The sequence below is a fragment of the Euphorbia lathyris genome, chromosome 2 (assembly GCF_963576675.1).
Source record: "Euphorbia lathyris chromosome 2, ddEupLath1.1, whole genome shotgun sequence".
Lineage (NCBI taxonomy): Eukaryota > Viridiplantae > Streptophyta > Magnoliopsida > Malpighiales > Euphorbiaceae > Euphorbia > Euphorbia lathyris.
In genome coordinates, this window is record NC_088911.1 from 98,933,762 (window position 1) to 98,960,194 (window position 26,433).

The window sequence follows — 26,433 nt, forward strand, 5'->3', positions numbered from 1 at the left end:
GCATCTGCGACAACGGTTATCGCATTTGCGACAATATGCGACAGCAAGTTGTCGCATTTGCGACGAAATGCGACAGCTGTTGTCGCATTTGCGACAAATTGCGACAGCAGTTGTCGCATTTGCAAAATGCGACAGCGATTGTTGCATTTGTGAAGTGGTGTCGCATTTGTGACGAAATGCGATAAATTCGTCATAAATGCGACAACAATGAAGGAAATTGACGGAAAATGGTGGAAAATAGAGAAAATTGAAACAATACCATTACAGCTGAAGAAAGATGCAAGACTAGCAAGAAAAACATGTATATAAGCTAAAAATATACAATTTCTACGGGAAATTGAACATAATACTTCAATAATCACTAACGATTGGTATTAGAAATTGAAGAAGAAGAACCAATCGAAGAAGAAAGAAGAAGAAGAAGAATCGAACGAAGAAGAAGATTCGATCGAAGAAGAAAGAAGAAGAAGAATCGATCGAAGAAGAAGAATGGATCGAATAGAAATATGGGTATTCTTGTCCAAAGTGGATGAAAGTGTCTAATTTGATGATATTGAAACAAAGTGGGTTTTATATGTAAATAGACCCTTTTAATTGGGCTAGATTTGTAATTAGCCCTAAAATTCGCCCCCAAAAGACTAATCCTATACTTACCACTGACAATCACTTCATTTGTAGTTTTGTTTACAGCGGAAGTAATCAAATGTCAAACATCAATTGCATTTGAGTATTACAATAGGAAATATTATTTTTAGCATTGACTTCCACGCTGTAACTTAAAATGTCGGATTTAATTTTAGAGTTGGACTCACAAAAATAAAATAAAAAATGCCTAAGTAATCATCATCTAAATATAAAAATATTGAGGAAATTCTAAAAGTGTTCTGTCTATAATTTCGATGCACTCAATACTATAAAACTAGTACTATAGGTTGAAACCACCATTCCTAACGGCTAGAGATATCAATATGCTTCCTAAATATGTATCTTTTTCTTCACAATGACGAACTCCAGATTATGACTGCGATTTTTCTACCCATTTTGTTACATTTTGTTCTGAGTCTTGAAAACATGCGAATTTTATGCATATATAGAAAGAGGAATTGAATTAAATCCGTGTTGATTAAACAATTTTAATATACAAAATAAAAATTAAAATTACAAGCTAAAATGTAGTTACGAACTTAGTATGTAGTTGATTTTAGAAATTAATAAGAATAACTACACATCCCGTAGACGCAGTATTCTCCATCCTTGCACCTATTTCCACAAGCTCCACAATGTCTTTTATCCATAGAAAGATAAACACACTGTCCTCTACAACAAGCTTGTGTGAATCGGCATTTGTTTTTGCAGGTGCCGCAATGCTTATCATCATTCTGCAAATCCATACATTTGTTGTTGCAGCATGTGTAGTTTTTTCCTTCTAAAATGTAGCACAATACGCTGTCTTTGTTGCAGTGATCAGCTGCTCTTGGGTTTGGCTCGTCTGCCAGGAAACGGGTCAGCCTTTTCGACGGCATTTCAAGCACCTGCTGCTGCTGCTCATCTTTTGTGGTTTCAGAGTCGTTGGTAGGAATTTGGGGGTTTTGATGTTCCACTTTGCCGATGCCTCTCATGGTTAGGGTGATTGATAAACCCAATGTTATAGCAATGATAAATACAACTTTGATTAGCTCCATTGTTATAATTATGGGTGCTTCAGTCAAGTTTTAGCCTTAGGAGGAGATAATTTGAGAGAGAGAGAGAGAGTTGGGGGAGATGAATAGTGGAGGAGTTGAGGTTTATACTGTTTATAGAGGAGAGTTGACGCGCCAAATGAGGTAAAAGTTCCCTTTTGGAAATTGCTACGATTACCAAGAGTAAGGTTTCATTCATGCGTTTACTTCTTAAGTTTCTTTTGGCCACCCACATTCTGGAAAAGACTTTGTTAAACTGCCCCTATATTTTGAGATTTTATGTGGCATCATTCTTGTAATTAACAATCAATCAAGTGAATTTCATCTTTTAAATTATTTTTAAAATGTGTCCGGGTTCACTCAAATGGAACTCCCTCATTAATTCTAATATATAATTTGTTGGTGGATTTGTTCAAAAGTTTGATTGGTCCCAGAATTAAAGTGTTCTGATAGTCCCTTCAACTTGCATAAAATATTCGGTTAGCTTCCTAAACTTGCATAAAATATAATCAATTGATCACTCGGTTGCAAAAAAGTAAATTAAATACGGAATATGTAATCTACGCGTCTTAAAAAAAAGTAAAACAATCAACATTGGTGTATGCGGTTCTAATATGAGAGAATACAAGTTTTATAGTTGAGCAAGTAATAACTTATTATTTAATCTATTTTTGAATTATGTAATAACATTCTAAGATATGTGGAATATATCTTCCACATTTAACTTACTTTTTTTTTTTTACAGTCGAGTGATCAATTGATTACATTTGGGTCAAATACATGAATATCATAATTAAATACAAAATTACAACTAAACCATATCACCAAACTTAATTCTTAATATGTCATTATTCTCTATATATTATAAAATTAGACCATAATTTAAAAAATCTAGACTCCAATTCATAAATCATAAACTCTAGAAACTATATTCTAGACTTCTAATTTATAAATTCTAATTCTTAAAATATATTAAAAGTATTGATTTTATTAGTTTGACATAATATAAAATTATGACTTGACATAGTTGTAAATAGTTTTTAGAATATGAATTTCTACGTAATTTTTCCATTACATTTTATGCAAGTTCAATGGGCTAACTGAACATTTTATGCAAGTTTAGGAGGCTACCGGGACACTTCGAAAGTTCAAGGGCCAAATCAAGCTTTTTGGACAAGTTCATGACGCAAATGATGTATTAAGCCTTAATTAATTGTTACTACCTTCATTCTCTTATATAAATTATTTTAGGGTATTTCCACATTTAACTTACTTTTTTTTTTTGCAATCGAGTGATTAATTGATTAAATTTTATGCAAGTTCAGGGGGGGCTAACTGAACATTTTATGCAAGTTTAGGAGGCTTTCGGAACACTTCGAAAGTTCAAGGGGCCAATCAAACTTTTTGGACAAGTTCATGATGCAAATAATGTATTAAGCCTTAATTAATTGTTACTCCTTTCATTCTCTTATATAAATTATTTTAGAGTATTTCACACAAATTAAGAAATACAATGTTAAATTAATGAATTTACCTTGATTAACTAAAAAAAATATCTCCCATGTTATAATTGAGGAAATAAGCTTTGGAATGTCTAAAAACACATGAACCAAGATAAAAAAAATTTAATGTTTGGACAAAAAATTAAACTAAAATTTTTTGGAAATTTAGAATAACTTATATTCCGAAAAAAATCCAGTAATTTACTAGAATGACTTATAATTTTAAATAAAAAGCTTAATTTTTTTTTAGTATTGTTTGATAATACAATTTATCATTTAAATTAAAATGTTAAGCACTTATTTAATTTAAGTTCGTTTGATAAGAGTTATTTCTCCACCACTTAAATTAGTCAAGTTAAGTTAAAAATCACTTATTTTGAGAAGTCAAAATATTTAACTAAACATTTTAGGGTAAACATTATAACTAATATTTTTGTATGTATCACTTATTTTTAGTATTTATCAAACAGTTCCATCATTAATACTTTCAACACTTATATTATTCATCACTTAAATTTCAGTGCTTATTTTGTCAGCAATTAATTTCCAGTTTTATCAAACAACACCTTAGTTGGATAATTTAAGTGCCTAATAAAAAAGCTATCAAACACGCTTAAACTAAATAAGTACTTAATTCATTAATTTAAGTGATTTTTTTTTATCAAACGACGCCTTACACTTGTAGTGTTTTGCCGTGTGACACCACGTACTTATAGTTAGACATCTAAACTTGTAAGTTTTTATTCGCTTAATAACCTCAACTTGCCAATTTTGGGTCTCTACTCCAATTTGCTAATTTGACAAACTTGAAATAGAATACATGTTGCATGCTTGATCAAATTTGAAGTGTGTCAATTAAAAATAAGAGCATCTTCAAAATACTCATTTGTTAGGCTTTTAAGTTAAAATTTGAAGAGTTTATGGCAAAATCCAACTTCAAGAACCTCTTAGTTCTCCTATTATTGAGGAGGCTTCTCCCCTCACAGTCTCCTCATTTTTTCATTTTTTTATTAATAATTTACTATTGAAGAATCTCAAATCTCACTATTGGTAAATATAATAATCTATAGTAAATTTTAATGATAAAAACATAAATCAAGAGTGATTATAAGGAATATTGTTAGAGATGAGATTTATTTTAATGTTTAAATGACTAAAAATTAATTGTTTATATTATTTTTAGAAAGTGAACTAAGAGCCTATTAGAGATGTTCTAAGATGTCATATATAGTTTCAAAATTGACATCTTTATGGTGTCAAACCATAAAAAGTTACAAATTCAAGCAAGTTTTAAGTCCAAACATAAATACAAAATATCAAATGGTAAAAAGTATAAGTTTAAAACTATAATTATATATTGAGCTATTTCTAAAAAGGGAATATATTACACTAGTTAGTCTTTCTGTTTTAAAAAACAACCATAAAGCCTCTATATTTTGATATAACTACTTGATTCTGCTATTCATATATTTTGAACACGGCTTGGTATCCATCCAGTCCTGAGGCTTTGAACGACGCCATCTGAAAGAGAGCACTCCAAACTCAGACACATCGAACTCCCTCCCAGGCCGAGGTAGGCTGCTGTTCTCGATCGGTGCAAAGATCGTCATCATGAAAATGGGGGCTCGAATGTGCTCCTCCTCTATGTATAGACCCTTGTAAAAGTCGAGCACCATTCATGAGACAATGGCCAACTCCCATTGCCAAATACCCTGACTATTACACAACCCATTAACCTTATTCTGACACCTCCGGATAAGAGTAGAAAGATGGAAAAAAGTAGTGTTTAGATCCCCAAAGTTTAGCCAGTTCACCCGAGATTTTTGAAACCAAAACATTTCTTCCTATGCGAGTACTACATCAAGATCAATGAGGAGCTTGCGGTCTAGACCGAGCAACCCCAAGGTGACCAAAAACATTTTTATTCTAATCCTGCAACTGCGGTGTGAGCGTTTGCAACCCCTCTTGGATATTACAATGAGGAATCCAAGTACCGGCAATAAAATCTGCAAAGCCCCTATGCTACAACTAGGCAAGCCTGAAAACGGAAAGGTCTTCGATTAGGGGGAGGTACTTGACCTTGGATATTTAGGAGAATTAGGGAGTGGTCCGAACGGTTCAGTGGGAGATGATGGACAACGGCTTCGGGGAAGGAGAACCACCAACTAGCTGAGCAAAGAGCATGATCAAGTCTACACGCCACCCGTGTTCTGCGTATAGAACCCCGATCCCAAGTATAACCAGGTCCCTGATACCCAAGGTCCATAAAATCCATCTTGTTTATCCAATCTACAAAGAAGGAACACCTATTAAGAATCCTCATCGATCCTCCTTGCTTTTCCTCCATAGATTTAATACAATTAAAATCCCCAATAAGTAGCCACAGGTTGGCAATAGTGTTCTTGAGAATAAGCATCTTTTTTATAAACTGCCGTTTAAAGGACATTTGAGGTCTAACATACACAAAAGTTACCTCAAAAGTTCTCCCATACAAACCGCCCCAAGCACCTGACATGAGTATGCATAAACTGTTTATTCGATATTTTGATATCGATTGCAACTCTCTCCTCGTGCCAGAAAATCCATATCCCACCACTGAAGCCTTCAATTTCAACAACTTCCACTCTGTTGAAGTTCAATTTTCTACAAAGGTCCCTAGCCCGAGACTCCGGCAGCCGAGACTCTAATAGAACAAAAATATGAGGATCTTGCCATATTGTGGCCGTTTTCAACGCTCTTTGCTAGGGTATGAGTGCTCCCTGACTAGAGTGGCTTCTTTTACTGCGGTTCTGCATGCTGTACAAAGCTTCGAGCTCCAACCCTAGGTTTGTCGATTCCGTCTAGAGGTCCCTAAAATTATTATGCATCTCAAGATTCTTGGAGTACCTGCACTTTTCATTAAACCTGCACGATTTCCACCATTGGGGTTATTTGTCGTTGCAACAAAGACGTGGCCAGCCATACCAAAATAATGTCTACATAGACTTCTGATGTCGAAGAGTGACGTGGCTGGAGCTTTGTTCATCGCAGGCATTTGTCAGAGATTAGTAGGAGCATCCATGTCTATGGCTGCATCTCCCAATATCGGTTTCCCTTTAATCGGCTCGAACTTTCATGGCCCATAATCAGCTTCAACTTCCTGGCAACTATCATCCATGGCCCATAATCGGCTTCAACTTCCATGTTTGACACCCCACCTGCGCTCGTAGATGCAACATCCGCACTGCCTGTATGCTGGTTCGCTGTCCCCTTACTTGAGACATCTGTCATTGCAGTCTCCCTACGAATTGGGGAAGAATACTGGGAAACATGCAAGCTAATTTCGCATGTCCATATCTTCCACACTTCGTACAAGCAATATGAAGACCCCCGTACTCGATCTGATAGGAACCATTCACCTCAAATTCGGCAACCAAGGCTTGCATCAGGCTAACTTCAATACTTACTCGGGCAAACCTTCCTTTGGAGGCTTTGATAGTATTTTGGTCCACCTTAACAACTTTTCCTAAGGAATTTGCTATAGTCAAGATGAAATCTTCATTATACAGTTGAACTGGTAATTTGGGAATCAAACCTAGACCAAGGTGGACGCAATGGTAGCCGTAGCTGCCACAAAATCAGCTGACCAAGTACAAAAAGTTAAGTAGTGACTCTAGATAGTCCATGGCTCTTCATGAACAACCTGTTCCATGATATAAATTTTCCCTTTAAGTTTCCATAGCTTAAGTGCTCGTTTCTGCTGGGCGATATAGCCTATATTTTTACTAAGAATTTTGACAATAAGAGAATATCCTTTCATGGTTGTCCCCATTCCTCCATTAACTTCGGCGCTACCGTGAATTTCGGCTTCAGCGGGTTCTCCAGGGACACCATAACCACGCCTTCAGCTTGGAGATCCTTGCGTACACGTTTGCGACCTTCATCCCGATTTTGTTCCCCCTACGATAGAATCTCTGTACAACTCGGCTTCATTTATTTCACATGTGTTCATTGCATCTTCCTTATCCGGCGGTACTTCAAGTTCAACATTCACATAGAAAAGTCCTACGTGCGGAGGGGACAGCGTTTTTCAGGTTTCACAGCGCTTTTCGATTATCACTTAATCATTAATTCATTATTATTAGAATCTTCTCTCTTTTTAGTTTATAAGTTAGAATCTCATTAAGCTAACACTTTAAAAAAAATCAAACCTTGCTGTATATTTGACACGTGGTGCATATCGATTCATCCACAATTTTTGAAAACATTCATGAAGTAAGTACACACGCGTATTAATGCATTATTAATTGTAACTCAAAATATATAGACCGTGTGATGCTAATACTTGATTGGTAGTTTACTTGGCACTATGTGTTTGACCATTATAGATTATAGAGTATTAATTGTTGAGGCTGAGTTTCTTGAACAGCAACCACCACTTTCCTTCATCCATACAGCATGCCGATATTTCTTCAAGTCGGTCATTCTGACACCGAGGGCTGGCTGTTCTATCGATTGTTCCGACTCTTTATTTTTTAATTGTAAATTGTTCCGACTCTTGAATGTCACAATTCCATCACTTCGTTTACATGGTGATAAAAATGTTATTTCTCCTCTCCCTCTTCGAAAATAAATAAATATATATATTTGAGATTTTTATTTTCGTTTCTTGAAGAAATTCTTTTAAGAGATTATTTTAATAAATAATCCTAATAGGTGAATTACACCCATGAATTTTACTCATTTTAACATTGTGACCACTCAACTTCAATTCTTAACGGTATAACTATTGAACTTTGCACTTTTTAACATTGATGATCACTTAACTTTAACTAACTCCTCAAAATAACCGTTTATTCAAGAATTAAAGCTATTCAGATCAACATTTACCATGAAATCACGTTTTTTATTTTTCAAAATCACATTTTTTGGAGTTTTCTCTCTCTAAAAATTCATACTATCTCTCCTAACCAAACAACACCTAAAAGACTTTAAAACTAAATTTTTTAAGAAGTAAAGTTTTTTAGAATATCATTAACTATTCGAATTTTTTATTTTGAGACTGCCAACAGTTGTTTTGAGGCGTTGAGTGGTCACCAGTATTAAAAATTGTAAAGTTCAGTAGCCATACTGTTAAGAATTGAAGTTTAGTGGCCATAATGTTAAAAGAGCAAAGTTCAGTGGCCATGGGTGTAATTTACCCTAATCCTAATTACAACCACATGTTTAAGGCTTACTTTTTGTAAAACATAAATTATTGGAAAGATAAGCAGCGGAAGAATCAAATCAACCACGATCTCGTATCACGGGTCATGAATCACCCACGTAGATATCAAGCACGAGGTGAAGACGGTGAGTCCACGAATTAAAAGCTAACGTTTGAAATAGAGATAGGGTGGCGCGGGAGAGGGAGGAAGCACATGAGAATTGTGTACTCTCTAGGATCAACTTTTGACCTTGAGTTAGGCTATGAAACCCTATCAATAGCCCTCCATCTTTTACACGGGCTTGGCTCATTTCTATTTCGGACGGATTAGTTATTTGATCCATTAACCAATTAATTCTAACATCTCCCACTCACACATTATGGAATATATTCTCAAAACCCGTCTCAATCTTATCCATATTATAGCAAATAGTCTGTGATATACTCATTGGAACATATTATCGAGAATTATGGAATATATAACACATGATTTCACGATGTAAGTCTCACATTAGGAAAAGAGCATGATCGTCTATTTTCCATCATGTGGTCGCTAAAGCACACATGGTATGAAACATGTGTTGTGGTGTTTAATTCTTTATTGAAAAGAATATAATGTCTCTCTTCTTAACACGATACATAAGAATAAGTTCAGATAAAAGGAGTTCCATCCATGAGAAGCCCAAAGGGGCGGAAGTAAATGAACTTTTGGTCGCACCTATTGCTCTGATGTTGTTGAAGCACTTATAGTGCTGATCTCAGATCCAAACTCACTATACCAATGCTAAATGGTAGGAAATTTTGCATGTCAATATATCTGGAAGTAGACTGTTAAGATTGTTAGGATATTGAACGTTGTCATGTAGGAGACGACTTCCTGCAAAGTAAACCAAACTTGGCCAGATCCCCAACGACCGATACTATGAAGAGATTCCGAATTATCAAGAGTGTATTGTATCATACCTTATGAAGGGAGTTGAATCCCATTATATAAGAATGGAACTAGCCAGAATATGAAAAAAACTGACTCTATAATCTGATAAGAACAAAAAAAATCAGCATTTTTTATTGGGTCGCATTATCTATGTGGCCAAAAAACTCCTAATTATGAAAGAAGTCCTTTAACTGATGTTATAAAAGACATATAAAAAATAAGAGAGCTATATGTATCAAGACTGAATCTCAATATTTACTTATGTTATCCGTTGAGAAATTGTTTTGTACTGTATGCTTAAGAGTTGTTAGAAAAAAAAATTCAAAAATTTAGTTTGTTTATTTTCTTGTCCACCATGTTGATGTAATAAAAAAAAAGAAAAAAAAAAAACTATATTGCTAGTCATTAAGAAACCTTGGAAGTAAACCCAGGAATTAAACCATACTCTTCGTAATGGTAGCAAATTCCATAAGGTACCATCTTTTACCTTATTTCCCGCGTCAACCCTCCTCTATAAAGACTATAAACCCCAACTCCTCCATTCTTCATCTTCCCCTACCCCCTCTCTCTCCCTCCCCCCATCCCAATAAACTCTCTCTCTCTCACTCATCATTCAAATCTCCTAAAACTTCAGGGCAGCACCCATAGTTATAGCAATGGAGCTAATCAAAGTTATATTTATCATTGCTATAACATTGGGCCTATCAATCACCCTAACCATGAGAGACATCGGCAAAGTGGAAGATCAAAACCCCGAAATCCCTACCAAAGACTCCGAAACCACAAAAGATGAGCAGCAGCAGCAGGTGCTTGAAATGCCGTCGAAAAGGCTGAGTCGTTTCCTGGCAGACGAACCAAACCCAAGAGCAGCTGATCACTGCAACAAAGACAGCGTATTGTGCTACATTTTAGAAGGAAAGAACTACACATGCTGCAACAACAAATGTATGGATCTGCAGAATGATGATAAGCATTGCGGCGCCTGTAAAAACAAATGCCGATTTACACAAGCTTGTTGCAGAGGACAGTGTGTTTATCTTTCTATGGATAAAAGACATTGTGGAGCTTGTGGAAATCGATGCAAGGAGGGAGAATACTGCGTCTATGGGATGTGTAGTTATTCCTATTAATTTCTAAAATCAACTACATATATACTACGTTCGTACCTATGGTATATGATTGAGGTTTGTTCGTGATTTAATTAAAGATCATACAATAAAGGCCAAATTTGATGAGGAGAGCTAGCTAACCACTGTCACTGTCACTGTCAAATGGTTTTACTTAATTTTAATTACAGTTATTTGTTCATTAACATATTTTATATACATTGTTATCATTAATCCTCAAGGATTTTATCTATATATGTAACAGTACTGTCTGTTTAATGTTTCCTTTACTTTGTTATGTTTGTACTCTTTGGTAAGTTACAAAAAGAAAGAACAAGTTTATATTGTATTTTTGTTCAATCATCAATTGAAGTATATAATTTATATATACTATTTTTTTTAAGGAAATATATTAATTGGAGGTTAATCATATATATATATATATATTTAATATTACCAAACTTAAAAATTTCTATTTTTCACAAGTTGATAAGTATGAGTTTTTATATTAAGCATCCTGTCTTCCATATGAAGGACCCCAATTCACATTTGGATACCTGTATTATAACCTTGTTTAATATTTAAAATAGTGGAAAATATAGATGAGTCATTATTACACATGGCAAAATATGTAGACAAGCTCTTGCGTTTGACATGAAGAACCAGGTCCTTTTAATAATTTGTCGATCAACATACCTTGTCAAATGTCAACTAAATATAAATGGTAAAAAAAAAACCAGCTATTAAATTGCACATATAATTTAAATGATCAAAACTGAAATTAATGTAGTCTATTTTATATAAGTAAACTCAGAAACTAAATAATACCAATTCAACAATGTTACAGATGAGTGGGTTGTGCAAGCAAGACCTTGAATTTTCCAAAACGATGACGTGTAGTGTACAAAACGAGAAGAATTAATCAAGGAAAAACTTAATTAATAAAAGATGAAAATGGAAACTCCATGTAATTCGGTTAATCTCACATGCAGAACTGTCCATGAAGAAATGGCTGCTTCACATGCATCCTTGTATTCGAGGAGTGCAACCATTGCCTCCAACCGATAAGCAAGGCTTTATATATATTTTTAGATATATTTGTTCCATTAAAAATTCTATATTTTGTACTACATGTATATTAATTTGAATAAAAACTTTATGCTTCTTCACCTTAAAAATAATTAACAACTCAATAATTTATTTATTTATTTTTCAATAGTGGGACTTCATTACGATGTCATAGATGAAATTTTAACATATGGTAAAATGGAACGTATTGTAGTAAAGGGATACTGCGATTAATGATCGTATGATTCTACAGAGAAATTAAGAAAATCGGAATTACCAATCACATTTATTCAATAGCCATAAATATTCCGTTGATAATCTTTAGGGTAAATTTCAAATAAAACCCATGTGGTTTCACTAATTTTCAGATAAAGGACAATGGTTTACTTTTTGTCAAAACGAGGATTGAGGTTTCGCACTTGGATTAATCCTATTAAAACCATCTATAACGATCTGAAAATGAAAAATTTCAAGAATTAAAGTTGTTCAATGTCATATTTTCTATGGAACTACATTTTCGATTTTCGAAAATCATCTTTTTTGGAACTTTCTCTCTCTAAACATTAACTTTCTCTCTCTTTACCAAACATCTTCTAAATAATCTCAAAATAAAAAAGTTGAAAAATTAAAGTTGCTTAGAATAATAGTAGTTCTTAAAATATGTCATTTTTGAAGTCGTCAATGGTGATTTTAATAGTATCAATCGAAAAAGTTCTTATTTTTGCTGAAGTTGAAAACCACAATCCCCGTTTTGACAAAAAGTAAACCACAGTCCTTTATCTGAAAATTAGTAAAACCACAGGGGTTTTATTTGAAATTTACCTTAATTTCTATTCAAAGTGTATGAGGGACACAATGATGAACGGAATAATCTCATACAAATATTCACAACTCTCAAAAGAGAACTATAATCGTTGCATTAGAATGAAGGCTTTGTTGGGTTCCCAAGAAATATGAGATATGATAGAAACCGAATATGATTAGCTAGAGAATGAGGAGGAATTGACGGCTGCTCAAACAGGAAGTTTGAATAAGTCAAAGACGAAGGACCAGCAAGCACTCTCTCTAATCCATATGTGTCTACATGAGAATATGTTCGTGAAAATTTCTACTACAACAACAACGAAGGAAGCATGGGAGATTCTTGAAAATTCTTTTAAGGATAAAGGTAAAGTAATCAAGGTGCATTTGCAAACCTTGAGAAGTGAGTATGAGAAACTCAAGATGAAGGAGTCAGAGAAAATTGTTGAGTTCTTTAATAGAACCTTAGTCATTATGAATCAATTGAAGAGATATGGAGAAACGATGGAGGATGTTCTTGTGATAGAAAAAATACTTCGTTCTTTGACTCAGAAATTTGATTACGTGGTAACTACTATTGAAGAATCAAAGGATCAGGAGACTATGTTTGTAGATCAACTTTTGGTTTTGTTACAAGCCCATGAGAAGAGATTAAAGAATAGAGAAGAACCTATCGCTCAAGTGTTGAAGGTGAAACTGGATTTGGATGATGCACGCCTGGGATACGTGAATTATCATAAGTTGAAGGTCATGATGAAGAAGTCAATGCTCAAGGGACTTCCACAACTTCATGTCCGAGAAGAAGTTATATGTGCCAAACGCGAGTTCAGGAAAGCACATCAGTTGTCGAATGAAGATCCTAATATTGAGCAAAGGAGCCGCTCAAGCTGGTGCATTATGATGTATTTGGTCATGTGAAGAAACAATCAGATAGTGGTCATCAATATATGATAACCTTCATCGACGACTTCTCATGGTACATACGAGTGTACTTTATGAAAAATAAATCAGAAGCATTTAGCAAGTTTCAAAAGTTCAGAAAGAAGTTCGAGAAAGAATTTGACCGGAAGAGTATACTTCATATAAGTGATGCGTCCCCACCTAGGTTAGAGATGGGAACTCACTAAGGGATAAGTGTACCCCGTCGTTATCAAGTAATAAATTTCTGGTTTAAGTCCAGGTTATCGTCCACAGGATTTATTTCTGCAAGTATCAAGCTACTCGATCTCGGATGTTATCTAGGCTTAGGGGGTTTTGAGTTTGGTTTGTTTAATTAATCTACTCCTAGGTTGAATTATGCTAATCCTAGTTAAGTTATCTAGTTCTAACTAAGTTATTCTAACCCTAACTAAGTTACTCTACCCCTAATTGATCTTTCATTAATGAAACTATTCGAAGGAACATGGAATGAACGATAATAATTAAGATAGATTATCAAGTCTAGTGAGTAAAAACCTAATCTGAGTCACTTGTATTCAAGGCGATTAACCCTACTTACCCTCCTGAAGTTCCTAGTGCGTGATTCCCTAAGGCCGAAACTAGGTCTAAGGCTCAGTAAATTGGCGCTTAATCAACTAAGAGGTCGTCAATCTCCTAGGCTCTGACTAGGTCAGATTCAGCTCGCAATATGTGCCTACTAGATTTTGGGGCTTTTGAATGAGTTAAACCAATTGAATAAAGCGTAAGACAGAGATTAAATAATAATCATAGAACAAAACAAGAGCTAAATTATTATTAAAGGCGAGATGATTGTCACAAGATACAATAAGGCAAGTTCGGCAACTGTATCAAAGAGTACAAACATAGAAAGATGAAAGAAGATACAAAAATCCCTTTCAGGGAACCTGTTTACTCTGCAGCCGGCGACTTGATCTTAAGGACGAACCTTAGTAATTCCTCGGTAGAAAGCTTTGAAGGAGCTTCAATGGAGTTTGAGGAAGATGGAGAAGATGGAGAGGAATTACAAGGGGAAAGCTAAAACAATTTACAAAAACGAAAGATGTTGAATTACAATTGAAAAACCCTATTTATAGTCGCGTCTCGGGTCCCGTTTTGACCTATTTTCGTGTCCTAATTGGTGTAGGAAGACGTGGGGCCGAGCGTGGCTTCGTGGGGGCGGAATTGGTCTTTTTGACCAATTCCCGCAGGGCTGCTCGCACCGAGCAGCCCCCTGCTCGCCGAGCAGGCGCCTGGTGGCCTGCTCGGAGAGCAGGCTCCTGCTCGCCGAGCAGGCCTCTGGCGGCCTGCTCGGCGAGCAGAAATGGCCCGTGGGGCCCTGCACGCCGAGCGTTTTCGCCCGAAGAGCGCTCGATCCAAGCTCGATGAGTTCCGCGACCTTTTTCGTCCGACTTCACACCTGCACACGCATAAAAACTCCGGAAAACATTAGTCCAAAAGCCAAATTGATCCGTCAATCGCTTATTTTGAGCAAACGCTTCGTTTGGTGTGACTTTTGACGGACCAATTAGCTTCAAAAGATAACGGAATTCTAATACGCATGCTATTTTGGCCGTGTTTGCCTAAATTGATTACAAAACGAGCCTAAACGACGAAAAAGTAAATAGAATGTTCTCAATTCCTAACTAACTCACACAAAAGCATTTAAATGCGAGAATTGCTTGCTTTTTAGCCAAATAACCCTAAAAACTGTCCTAAAACCGTACCCAAAGATAGGGTTTTTTGACCCATATCAATAAGCTCTCAAGAAATTTATAAGAGAATAAGATCTAACGACATCTTACTTGCCCCATAATGGAGTAGAGTAAAGGAAGAACAAACACCTTGCTGAGATATATAACAGTATGTTACATGAAAAGAATGTTCCACCTTGATTCTGGGCAGAGTGTACAAAGACATTTGTAGATGTTATCAACAGACTACCACAAGTACCACTAGGATGTATTTCACCCTTCAAAAAGTTATGAAAAACTAAACCCACTATAAGTCATTTTCGATTTTTTGGTTGCGTATATGTTTTGATGCTTGATCATTTGCACAACAAATTTGATAAGAGAGGTCACGGGTTCGAGTCTTAGGAGCGGCCTCTTGCCAAATAAATTGGCAGGGGAAGGCTTGCCCCCAGTACACCCTTGTGGTGGGACCCCTCCCCGGACCCTCGCTCAGTGGGGACACGTAGTGCGACCGGGCCGCCCTTTTTTTTATATATGTTTTGATGCTTGATCATGTGCACAACAAATTTGATAAGAGAGTCATAAGATTCATCTTTGTGGGTTATGACAATCAAAGAAAGGGGTGAAAGTGTTGTTGCCCAACAATAGGGAGATGTTTTACTTCAAGAAATCTAGTGTTTGCTGAAGCTTCATCCTGGCAATCTCATTATGAAGTTGTTTTACCTGATTCAAAAGAAATTAAGCAGAAAGTACAAGAAAGACTTAAAAGGGATGAGGTGACTAAATAAATCACACTATAGGTGGACAAACTAGAAGAAAACCTAGGGGAGAAATTCACTTGAGAAGACCCAATCTCCATAGCGTACATGACGGTGGCCGATGCAAAAGCGTTTGCATCGGCCCCTAAAGGGGGTCGACGCAAATGATATGTCTATTTGCATCGGCCCTTACTTAAGGCCGACGCAAATGCTCTATCATTTGCGTTGGCCCTTACTTTGGGCCGATGCAAATGATTTCATCATTTGTGTCGGCCCACCTTATGCAAATGAGTTAAAAAAATTTATTTTTTTCAATAAAATATTTATATTATCCCCTCTTTTCTATCTAGTGTCACCAGGAAAATCACATTTGAATAACATAAAAATACCCAAATATGCAGTAATTAACAGAAATTCATACAAAATATTGATATCAACATCAAATTTCATCGTAATTTACATACATGTTCAAAAATTCGGCAGGTCCGTATAAAAAATACATGTAATTAACAATCAATAACCTGGCACATCTAAGAGAGAAACTAATAACATCTAAATAAAGTAAACCATTCTACAATTAAGCATAATACGCCACAGAAGACTGTGTTTACATTGCTTAGGCATACTTGTAGCTTCAAAATGCTATTTCAATCCTTGCTCATTACATTGCATATTTCATCCAAGATCTGCTACAAAAGAAATATGTTAACTGGTCAGTATCAATGTTAAGCACAAGCCAAGCTGCATATCAACTACCAAACAGAAGGGGAAAATTAAATCCATTATCTCAGTAGTAGTAGGGGCCAATGTATATAATTGTCTGTTTATGGCAGTAGTAGTACATCATCAAACACCTGAAGAAGGAAAACCAAGTCAACTCGATGAGATTGATGATGATAAAGTAATAAAGGAGCATCAATCTCAACTATGAAGGTCAACAAGAAAAAGGAGACCAAATCTTAAGTACGCGAATGCAACATTAACTGAAGAAGTCGCAAAGGAACCTATGACATATGAAGAAACACCCTCAATCTAGGAGTGGAAAAAGGATATGGAAGAAGAAATAGATGCCTTGAAGTAGAATGTGACTTGGAATTTAGTTCCAAAATCCAAAGATGTGAAGCCTGTTTCCTGCAAATACGTCTATAAAGTAAAGCAACATCATGATGGACCAGTCAAAAGATACAAAGTTTAATTGATAGCTTAAGGATTCTCACAGAAGTATGGTTTGGAATATCATGATACATTTAGTTCAGTTACTAAGATCACCATTGTATTTATTCTACTAGCACTTACAGCTAGTAAAAATGGGAAGTTGTGGCAGATGGATTTGAAGAAGACTTTCTTACATGGAGAATTTGATCATGAGATATACATCGACCAACCTCAAGTGTTCAAGAGAAAGACTCAACTAAACTATGTATGAGCTGAATAAGGCATTGTATGGAGTGAAACAAGCACCAAGAGCGTGGTACATGAAAATAGCAAAGTTCCTTATTCAAAGTGGTTGCATGATGGCACCAGCTAATTCCAGTTTATTCGTGAAGGTCCAAGGTAAAAAGTTGACTATAATGAGATCAGGGTCGGCTCGGGACTACTTGAGGCCCTAGGCGAAATATAAAATATGGACCCTTATATGCAAGCAAAACTATAAAAATAAATAGATGTATTTAAGTATAATATCATCATCTATTTTGGCGGAGGAATACCTTACAACTTTTACAAATACATGAAAAAATATATATATTTATATACATGAAATTACAAATTTAATATTCATCTAAAAATTGCTGTAGCCCGTTGAGATGCAAAATCACTAATTAAACTTTTATATTCAATATCCTTTAATGTCTCATTTTCAATAGACAATAAAGCTAATCCATTTAATCTTTCCTGTGACATAGTAGAACGTAAATAATTTTTAATTAACTTTAATTTTAAAAAACTTCTTTCTGCAGACGCAACTGTTACAGGTATTGTTAGTAAAAGTCGATAAATAATAAAAGAATTAGGAAACGAGTTTATTCTTTATTAAAAGATATTATCTTTAAAGGAGAATCATTTTTTATTTCTAAAACTACTTTAAATACTTTTAACTCAAAAAATAAATCATAACCATCAACATCAAATTGTCCATTATGCTCAAATAAATCACTTAATTCATGATATTTTTTCTCCAAATCATTGTCTTTAGAAAACTGATACAATTGAATCTGTTTTCTTTTCCAAGTCTCATCAAACACAAAAAGAGGAGATAATGATCTATTTACTAGCATTTAGTCAATTGAGTGGGGCCTCTTTTATCCTTTCAAAAATAAAATATGGCAATATTTTGTACTTTCCAAAAACTGACAATTTTTTTTTACTTAAAATCTTATATATGTAGCAAATTTATCCTAGCTCTCTTTTCATCAAACACAAAAAGAGGAGATAATGATCTACTTACTAACATTTAGTCAATTGAGTGGGGCCTCTTTTATCCTTCCAAAAATAAAATATGGTAATATTTTGTACTTTTCAAAAACTGACAATTTTTTTTTTTACTTAAAATCTTATATATGTAGCAAATTTATCACAGTTCTTTTTTTTTACCAATTAACCAAACTAACCTATATATTACTATAATAATATATAGGGGAAAGTTCAAATAAGACCCCTGTGGTTTTACCAATTTTCAGATAAAGGACTGTGGTTTACTTTTTGACAAAACGAGGACTGAGGTTTCACACTTTTAATAATGCTATTAAAACTATCTTTAACGACATCAAAATGAAAATTTTCAAGAATTAAAGTTGTTCAATGTCATATTTTCTATGGAACTACATTTTCGATTTTAGAAAATCATCTTTTTTGGAACTTTCTCTCTCTAAACATTAACTTTCTCTCTCTTTACCAAACATCATCTAAATAATCTCGAAATAAAAAAGTTGAAGAATTAAAGTTGGTTAGAATATTAGTAGTTCTTAAAATATGTCATTTTTTAAGTTGTTAAGGGTGATTTTAATAGTATCAATCGAAAAAGTCCTTATTTTGTTAAAGTTGAAAACCTCAGTCCTCGTTTTGACAAAAAGTAAACCACAGTCCTTTATCTGAAAATTAGTGAAACCACAAAGGTTTTATTTGAACTTTACCCTAATATATATGGGGCCTTAATTTTTAGGGAGCCCTAGGCAATTACCTAGATTGCCTAAAAGCTCAGCCGGCCCTGAATGAGATATACATCGACCAACCTCAAATGTTTGAGAAAAAGACTCAACCAAACTATATTTGCAAGCTGAAGAAAGTTCAAGGTAAAAATTTGGCTATAATATTAGTTTACGTGATTATAAGATCAAATATCTAGTAAATTCTAGTGATTACTTTCAATCAGAGATTGTGACTTGTGTTGTTTGTGCCACTATCATTATATCCTATAAATATGAACATTTGTATTGTGATAGGTGAGCAGCAAAATAAAATGAAACAAAAATTAAATAAAAAAGAGTGAGATACGTTGAGCATACACAAAGTGGTTCGAATATGATAAATATTAGGGTAAAATTCAAATAAAACCCCTGTGGTTTCACTAATTTTCAGATAAAGGACTGTGGTTTACTTTTTGTCAAAACGAGGACGGATGTTTTTAACTTTAACAAAATAAGGACTTTTTCGATTGATACTATTAAAATCACCTTTGACGACTTCAAAAATGACATATTTTAAGAACTACTAATATTCTAAGCAACTTTAATTCTTCAACTTTTTTATTTTGAGATTGTTTAGATGATGTTTGGGAAAAAGAGAGAAAGTTAATGTTTAGAGAGAGAAAGTTCCAAAAAAGATAATTTTCTTGAACAACTTTAATTCTTGAAAATTTTCATTTTCAGGTCGTTAAACATGGTTTTAATAGCATTAATCCAAGTTTGAAACCTCAATCCTTGTTTTGTCAAAAAGTAAACCACAGTCCTTTATCTGAAAATTAGTGAAACCACAAGGGTTTTATTTGAACTTTACCCTAAATATTACTGTGTAAAATTTTAGCTGTAAAATTTATTCAATTAAGTTATCTATATTGAATATTCCAAACATCGATTATATAAAAAATATTTATGGTGTACCAATATAGTTACCAAACAATCTAACTAAAATCTGTCCAAATACTAACAATTAAGTGTGCGTTATTAAGATACATCGTCTCAGTGAGAAAATTCAAATCCAGTCGGATTGTTTTGTCATAGTCAAGACAATTCAAATAGGCTTAGAAGGTCTTTCGTATTTAGTTGACATTATTTCTGATTATATTCATTTATTACGAGATTTCTGATTAGAGCTATGTTCTCCTTTATTAAGCGTTCGGTTGCCCATGCTCTAGCAAAAGCAGTCAATTTTGTATCTGTTCGGGGTGAGTGAGTATGTCCACCACTATTTCTTAGCAATATTCTTTCATCCGATTTAAGTTAATAAAAGTTGGTATTATTTCAAAAAAAAAGTGTGCGTCATTAAATCAGTTACAAATGATCTGCCATAATGTATGATATTATTTTAGTTTATTCGACAAACTTGTTACGGAGGTCAAATGTGACAATCTAATAAAGGTTAAACCAGCTCATTCTAATTTTATATTAATTTAATTGATCTTATTTGGAAATGTTAGATTTAAATTTTTACCAATTTCTACATTAGTGGTAAATGTGTATTTTTTAAACAAACGATAGAGGCAAATTTGAACATTATCTTATAATAAAAGGCTTGTATACATAACAATAAAATACAAAAGATTTAATAATATTGATTTTAATCTGAGTGAAATACAATTATATAAACCGAAAACAGTATTTCGGTTAAAAATTAATAATTTGAATGTAAATAATCTTCCCCCTTAATCTATCTAGGCATAATTGCAAAGGCCAAAGGCACAAAACCCCCCATTTTTGCACCTATTATTACAACCTCCACAATGTTTTCTATTAAAGGAAGGATTGACACATTTGCCATGGCAGCATATCTGATTATACTTGCATTTGTTTCCACATAAACCACAATTATTTCTATCTTTCAAGACATTAACACACTTGTTCTTGCAACAATTAGGCCTTGGACTTCCCCTGGCATGATACCATCTTGGTTTTAATTGGTATGTAAGAATAGAGTGTTATAATGAGGGACAAACATATGGGTATTTATAGGTGATGATTTTTTGCATTTTATTTTATTTTTTGGGGGGCACTTGTGATTAGTGGAGTGGTCTACATGCTCCCACTACTATTAAACAAGCAAATAATTCACATTCTAAAATAGGTTAGTAAGACATGTGGTCAATGATGCAAATAATTTAATAAGAATGCATGATACTCGTTTTCTTATAATTAATTAAAATACAAATATAAAATAAGAAGATGTGGGAAAAGGATGATATTATAGTGCAGGTCTGTTTTAGGGTGAAGTTTACATATAGAGAGACCCTCCGGGATAAAATACTGACAGACGTATTGACAAGACACTTAAAGACGATTGATCCCTTTTATAGGAGTTGGTTGACCGAGACTTGGAAAAAGTCTTGACGCCACACTAGGTTTTGGTCTGGTTTAGACCTGGCCCATAACACAGAGCATTAAGGTTGTCACACTATAAAATGAGAGGTTAAGATAGAGGAAACCCAATTTCCTTAAGCAACATTTGAATCCAACTAAATTCAGAAGTGGTTACTAAATAGAACAATACTCCTCCTAAGTTGACTAAGAAAAGACAGTCTTTTGCTTAACTCCCAGTAACCTTCATTTACTTTTAAAAAAAAAACTCCCAAACAAGGTTAATTTAAAATTTTCCATTCTATTAACATCCTCCCAAACAAAGACTAAGTATGCATGTATATTTTCCTACTCACCATAAGAAAATCAAGTATCCCGTGTGAACACAGCTGCAAGGGAACTTTACACGTGATAGTTCCTTATTGGATGATCGTGTTGTTCCAATAGAGGCTCGACACCTCAAAATGTACTAAGAACAAAGCATAACAAAATGTGTAACAACATATAAATATAGGGCTTATGCAAATCTCTCAAGTATGTCGAAAAAACTTTAGACTCATTTCTTCTTTTTCATTTTATTCAATTGAGGAGATCGAAAACTAACTTGAGCATCAAAGTGCTTATATCTGGTAGTCGACAACCATGTTCAGGACTCAACCATGTTCAATTCTACTACATATCAAAGGCTAAAGAAAATGTTGGTGATTCCTTTACTAATGTGGTTGAAGATGGTGATTTTTCTTCACTACTGTGAATAATCTTATTCAATGTCATTCTGGTTGGGTGTTGGATTGTGATGTTGATATATATTTATTGAGATCGAGCTTGTTTTGACACTTTATACGAAGATGGAGATTTTAGCTATATCCATAATAGAATCAATTGAAGTATGAAAGATTTGTTAGACAAACGTAATTCTGTCTTAAGAATGTTAGACAAACATTTACGTCTGTCTTAAAAATGTTAGATGTGATTAACCAAAAAAACAAAACGAACACAGAAAAAAATACAAACAGTAAAACTAAAAATTAAAAGGAAAGGGATAGGAGGCTTGTATTAGCAGTTTTCTTAAGACGATGTCGTCGCTATTGACGATCGTCTCCCAGGATACAACAGATTACGCAAGCGAACTCAAACCGTGTGTAGCCTAGTTATCACCGGAGTAGGAAAACAAGAACAATATGAATAGACAGAGAGCAGGAAGAATCCCAGAGAATATTTTCTCCAGCAGTTTTTAGCAACTTTCAACTAACTGTTAATTTGATAATCCATTCTATATAAATAGAACTCGAAAGGATATGTTTTTTCACGAACGAACACGACTGTACACGGACAGTCACGACTGTTCACGACGGACACGACTATTCATAAAAGGATGTGTTTGTTGGTATATAAATTAATATATAATTTTGTTCAATTTTTTCAACAATCCCCCACATGAATAAAATTAAAAACGAGACGATTAGGACATGGTGATAAGTTTCTACAGGAGATATCTGCATAGGATATGTAGCTATAATGTGCCTTGAACCTTCCCTTGTGAAAGTATATTTACTTTACTGGCTGACTAGTAGACGCAATGTCTTTGAACTATTCTGCCGTTTGTGTAAACGATGATATACCCCACACAGATACCAATATAATACGGTATGGTTCTCATGGTTATGTTCGTTATGGTCATGAACATCGCCTGGTTCAGCGAGAGTTTAAGAGAACTAGGCCCCACACTAGTCTCCATCGAAGCGATCCCACTTCACTCTGATATATGTGATTTATTTGCTCAGAATACTGACGCATAATGTATCATTAAAAGCATATAGCTTAACCTTTTCCCGTTGGTGTCACTGTTTACATCTAGGAATGGACGAGGGTTTAACCCCCGCAGTGAACGCGCAAGGTTTATGCAATTAGGTTGTCCCTTTGAACCTAGATCTTGGGATCTCCAGTCAACTAGGTAGGGTTTTCCTTCACATAACGCCTCTTCTCTATGGGCTTTAGTCTCATTCCTTTCGATGATTTTTCAATTTGATCTCGGTTTAACCTCTAGGTTAGCGGATCCGCTGTGTTATCCTTTGATTCTCCAAAATCAATTAGAATAACACTCGTTGAGATCAATTGACTAATGGTGTTATAAAACGGAAGCTTTTCTACCTGTAACTCATCATACAGAAGCTTTTTATACCGCATATTCACCAACTGATATGATATTTTTCTTCCATTCCATCATTGTAACGTACTTATTTGTAGGCAATTTGATTTCTACATTTTTAGTGACTTCATAAATTAAATCTAGCCAACTAATGTTCATCTACCAGCGTCTAACTCGGCTAGATAACATCACTGCTCAGATTTCTCAATTTATGACATTTCACATTTCTAATGTAAATCCACCTTTACGCGCGAGAATATCAAATATGGAATTTTCGCATATCATCATCATTTTGACCATCTCTGAAGAAAACCTATTTCTTTCATGGTCAAGTCTTAAAATTCATACCAATGAATTTTCTAGACTTTCATTGTGGCTTTCACGTTGCCACTGGTGGTCTATAGCCTCTGAAGTGACCGTGTTTTTAAAACCGGATCCATCTTCAATCAACACATATACCAACATATGCCAAAAGGCAATTCATCTGTTTTAACAAACAGAAACAAGACAGTAATTAACAACTTGCTCTTCCTGAAATTCCAAACAAATGAAGTTAGAATCGGAAATTTATAATCTGTTTAAACAAACAGATACGTAACAAATAATTAACAAAAATATAAACTATATATTTTTGATGTTGTTCAACTTGTCTCAATAATTTTCCACTGTGATCTGTTCGTCAAAACAATCCACCAAAATTTTCCTGTACGCTAAATTTGTAAACAATATCATGAAAATAGGACTATAGATCATCCACAAGAACAACTACAGAAGTTGCATGTACGAAAATAAAAATAAAACAAAGTTAGAACCAACTAGTAAATTGACCAAAATAAATAAGTATTTGTTTTTATACACTTTCACTTCGAAAATAAGCACATGAATTTATCATGAACCTATCCCTCATTTTAGTGCTGAAGTCTTTGGTTTTTTCTATTATATTTCCAGCACTAACAACTTTGTATTTTCATGACATGTGATATATCATCTATGTAACAGATGCAAATGGAGTAATGGTTGCCCCCCCAAAGACTAGCAGCCATCTTCACAAATTCTAGTTCAAAACTCATGGAATAAACAAAGCAAAATATTTAGATTTGCCTTACTCTTTTTTCTGTGTATTTTTTTTTAAATCACAAAAAATAATACTTCTACCGTATTTGTTCTTTGAAAAATCACAAAACAAATTTCATCTGTCTTAAGATTGTTAGACAAACGTAATTCTGTCTTAAGAATCTTAGACAAACATTTACGTCTGCCTTAAAAATGTTAGATGTGATTAACCAAAAAAACAAAACGAACATAGAAAAATATATAAACAGTAAATCGGAGGCCTGTATTAGTAGTTTCCTTAAGACGATGTCGTCGCTATTGACGATCGTCTCCCAGGATACAACAGATTACGCAAGCGAACTCAAACCGTGTGTAGCATAGTTATCACCGGAGTAGGAAAACAAGAACAATGTGAACAGACAGAGAGCAGGAAGAATCCCAGAGAATATTTTCTCCAGCAGTTTTTAGCAACTTTCAACTAACTGTTAATTTGACAATCCATTCTATATAAATAGAACTCGAAAGGATATGTTTTTTCACGAACGAACACGACTGTACACGGACAGACACGACTGTTCACGACGGACACGACTATTCATAAAAGGATGTGTTTGTTGGTATATAAATTAATATATAATTTTGTTCAATTTTTCCAACAAGATTGAAGGCATTGAAAGAGTTCGACTAAAGCTCCATAATGACGTCGTCAATACATTTGCTGATGTGAAGTTTGTACCTAGTGCTAGAGCCGACATAATTTCTTTGGGTGAATTTGCTTCTTATGGGTACAAGTATGTTGTTACTGGCAAGTTCTCTAAGGTGTTCAGTGGTGATAGTTTGATATTGCAAAGCGTGAAGAAAAGGAAAAATATTTATTATATGGGTGGATATTCCCTTACTAGAGTGAAGAAGAAGAAGACTACAAAGAGAGTTCAGCTTTCTAAAATTGTCGAGATATGTGAGGATTTGAGTAGGGGAATGATTTGTTCGAATAGCTCTCCCAATCCCACATTGATTATAAGTGAGATTATTTGAGGTAAATATCACAGTATCAGGATAGTTAACTAGAGATGGCTTAATTTGGGCATTGAGTTCGTAAAAGTGAGAGAGAGTTTTCTTTTAGACTTTTGTTCGTCCAAAAATTAGAAACCTTTTATAGTGGATATTTTTAACGGCCTAAGGATCCCGTGGTTTTTAACTCTTATTGAAAAGTTTTTCACGCTAAAAATTCATGTGTTTCTTTTTCTAGTTTCTCTCTTATTTCTTATGTTTTTCTTGTTTCTTGTTTGGTCCAAAAATATTCTTGCACTAATGTATGCATTGAATTTATAAATTATCAGGGAAGTAAAATGCTATGATGCACGGAAACGGAAACAGAAACATGGAAACAGAATTTTTGAAAAATATAGAAAAAGGAAACGTGGGAGAAACGTGTATGTAACACCCTAGTCCAGTACCATGTAGATATTGTCCGCTTTGGCCCAATTCCAACAGATTGGGCCTCATGGCTTTAAAACGCGTCTGCGTGTATTGGATTCACACCTTACTAATAAGCCTCAATCACTCCCTCTCCATTTCCGATGTGGGATTTAGTTCATTCCTACCCCCATCTCCATCCCCTAGGACCGCTCCTTGCTCAGGCCTTCTATCCCGGCGCCATCCACTCTGGACCGGGTCGTTACAGGCCCACCAGCTTCCTCCTGGTTCATCCCCGAACCACACATCGTACGTGGAGAGTCATCTTTGATATTAATTGTAAAACCCTAGTCCAATAACATGTAGATATTGTCCGCTTTGGCCCAATTCCAACATATTGGGCCTCATGACTTTAAAACATGTCTGCATGTATTGGATTCACACCTTACTAATAAGCCCCAATCACTCCCTCTCCATTTTCGATGTGGGATTCAGTTTATTCCTGCCCCCATCGCCATCCCTTAGGGCTGCTCCTTGCTCATGCCTTCTACGCCGACGCCACCCACTCTAGACCAGATCGTTACAGTGTAAATATTAAAAATATAGGGCCATGTTTATAAATATTAAAAAAATATAATAAACATA

General features: G+C 34.6%; 2 protein-coding genes across 2 annotated transcripts; one reads left to right on the forward strand and one right to left on the reverse strand.

Annotated features, from left to right (window-relative positions):
* Positions 1-1,208: 1,208 nt before the first annotated feature.
* Positions 1,209-1,682, reverse strand: LOC136217297 (stigma-specific STIG1-like protein 1). The gene has a single exon (XM_066003902.1). It carries the CDS (start codon positions 1,680-1,682, stop codon positions 1,209-1,211), a length of 474 nt encoding a protein of 157 aa, XP_065859974.1.
* Positions 1,683-9,956: 8,274 nt separating this feature from the next.
* Positions 9,957-10,430, forward strand: LOC136217298 (stigma-specific STIG1-like protein 1). The gene has a single exon (XM_066003904.1). The coding sequence runs from the start codon at positions 9,957-9,959 to the stop codon at positions 10,428-10,430; it is 474 nt and encodes a 157-aa protein (XP_065859976.1).
* The last annotated feature ends 16,003 nt before the right edge of the window (positions 10,431-26,433 follow it).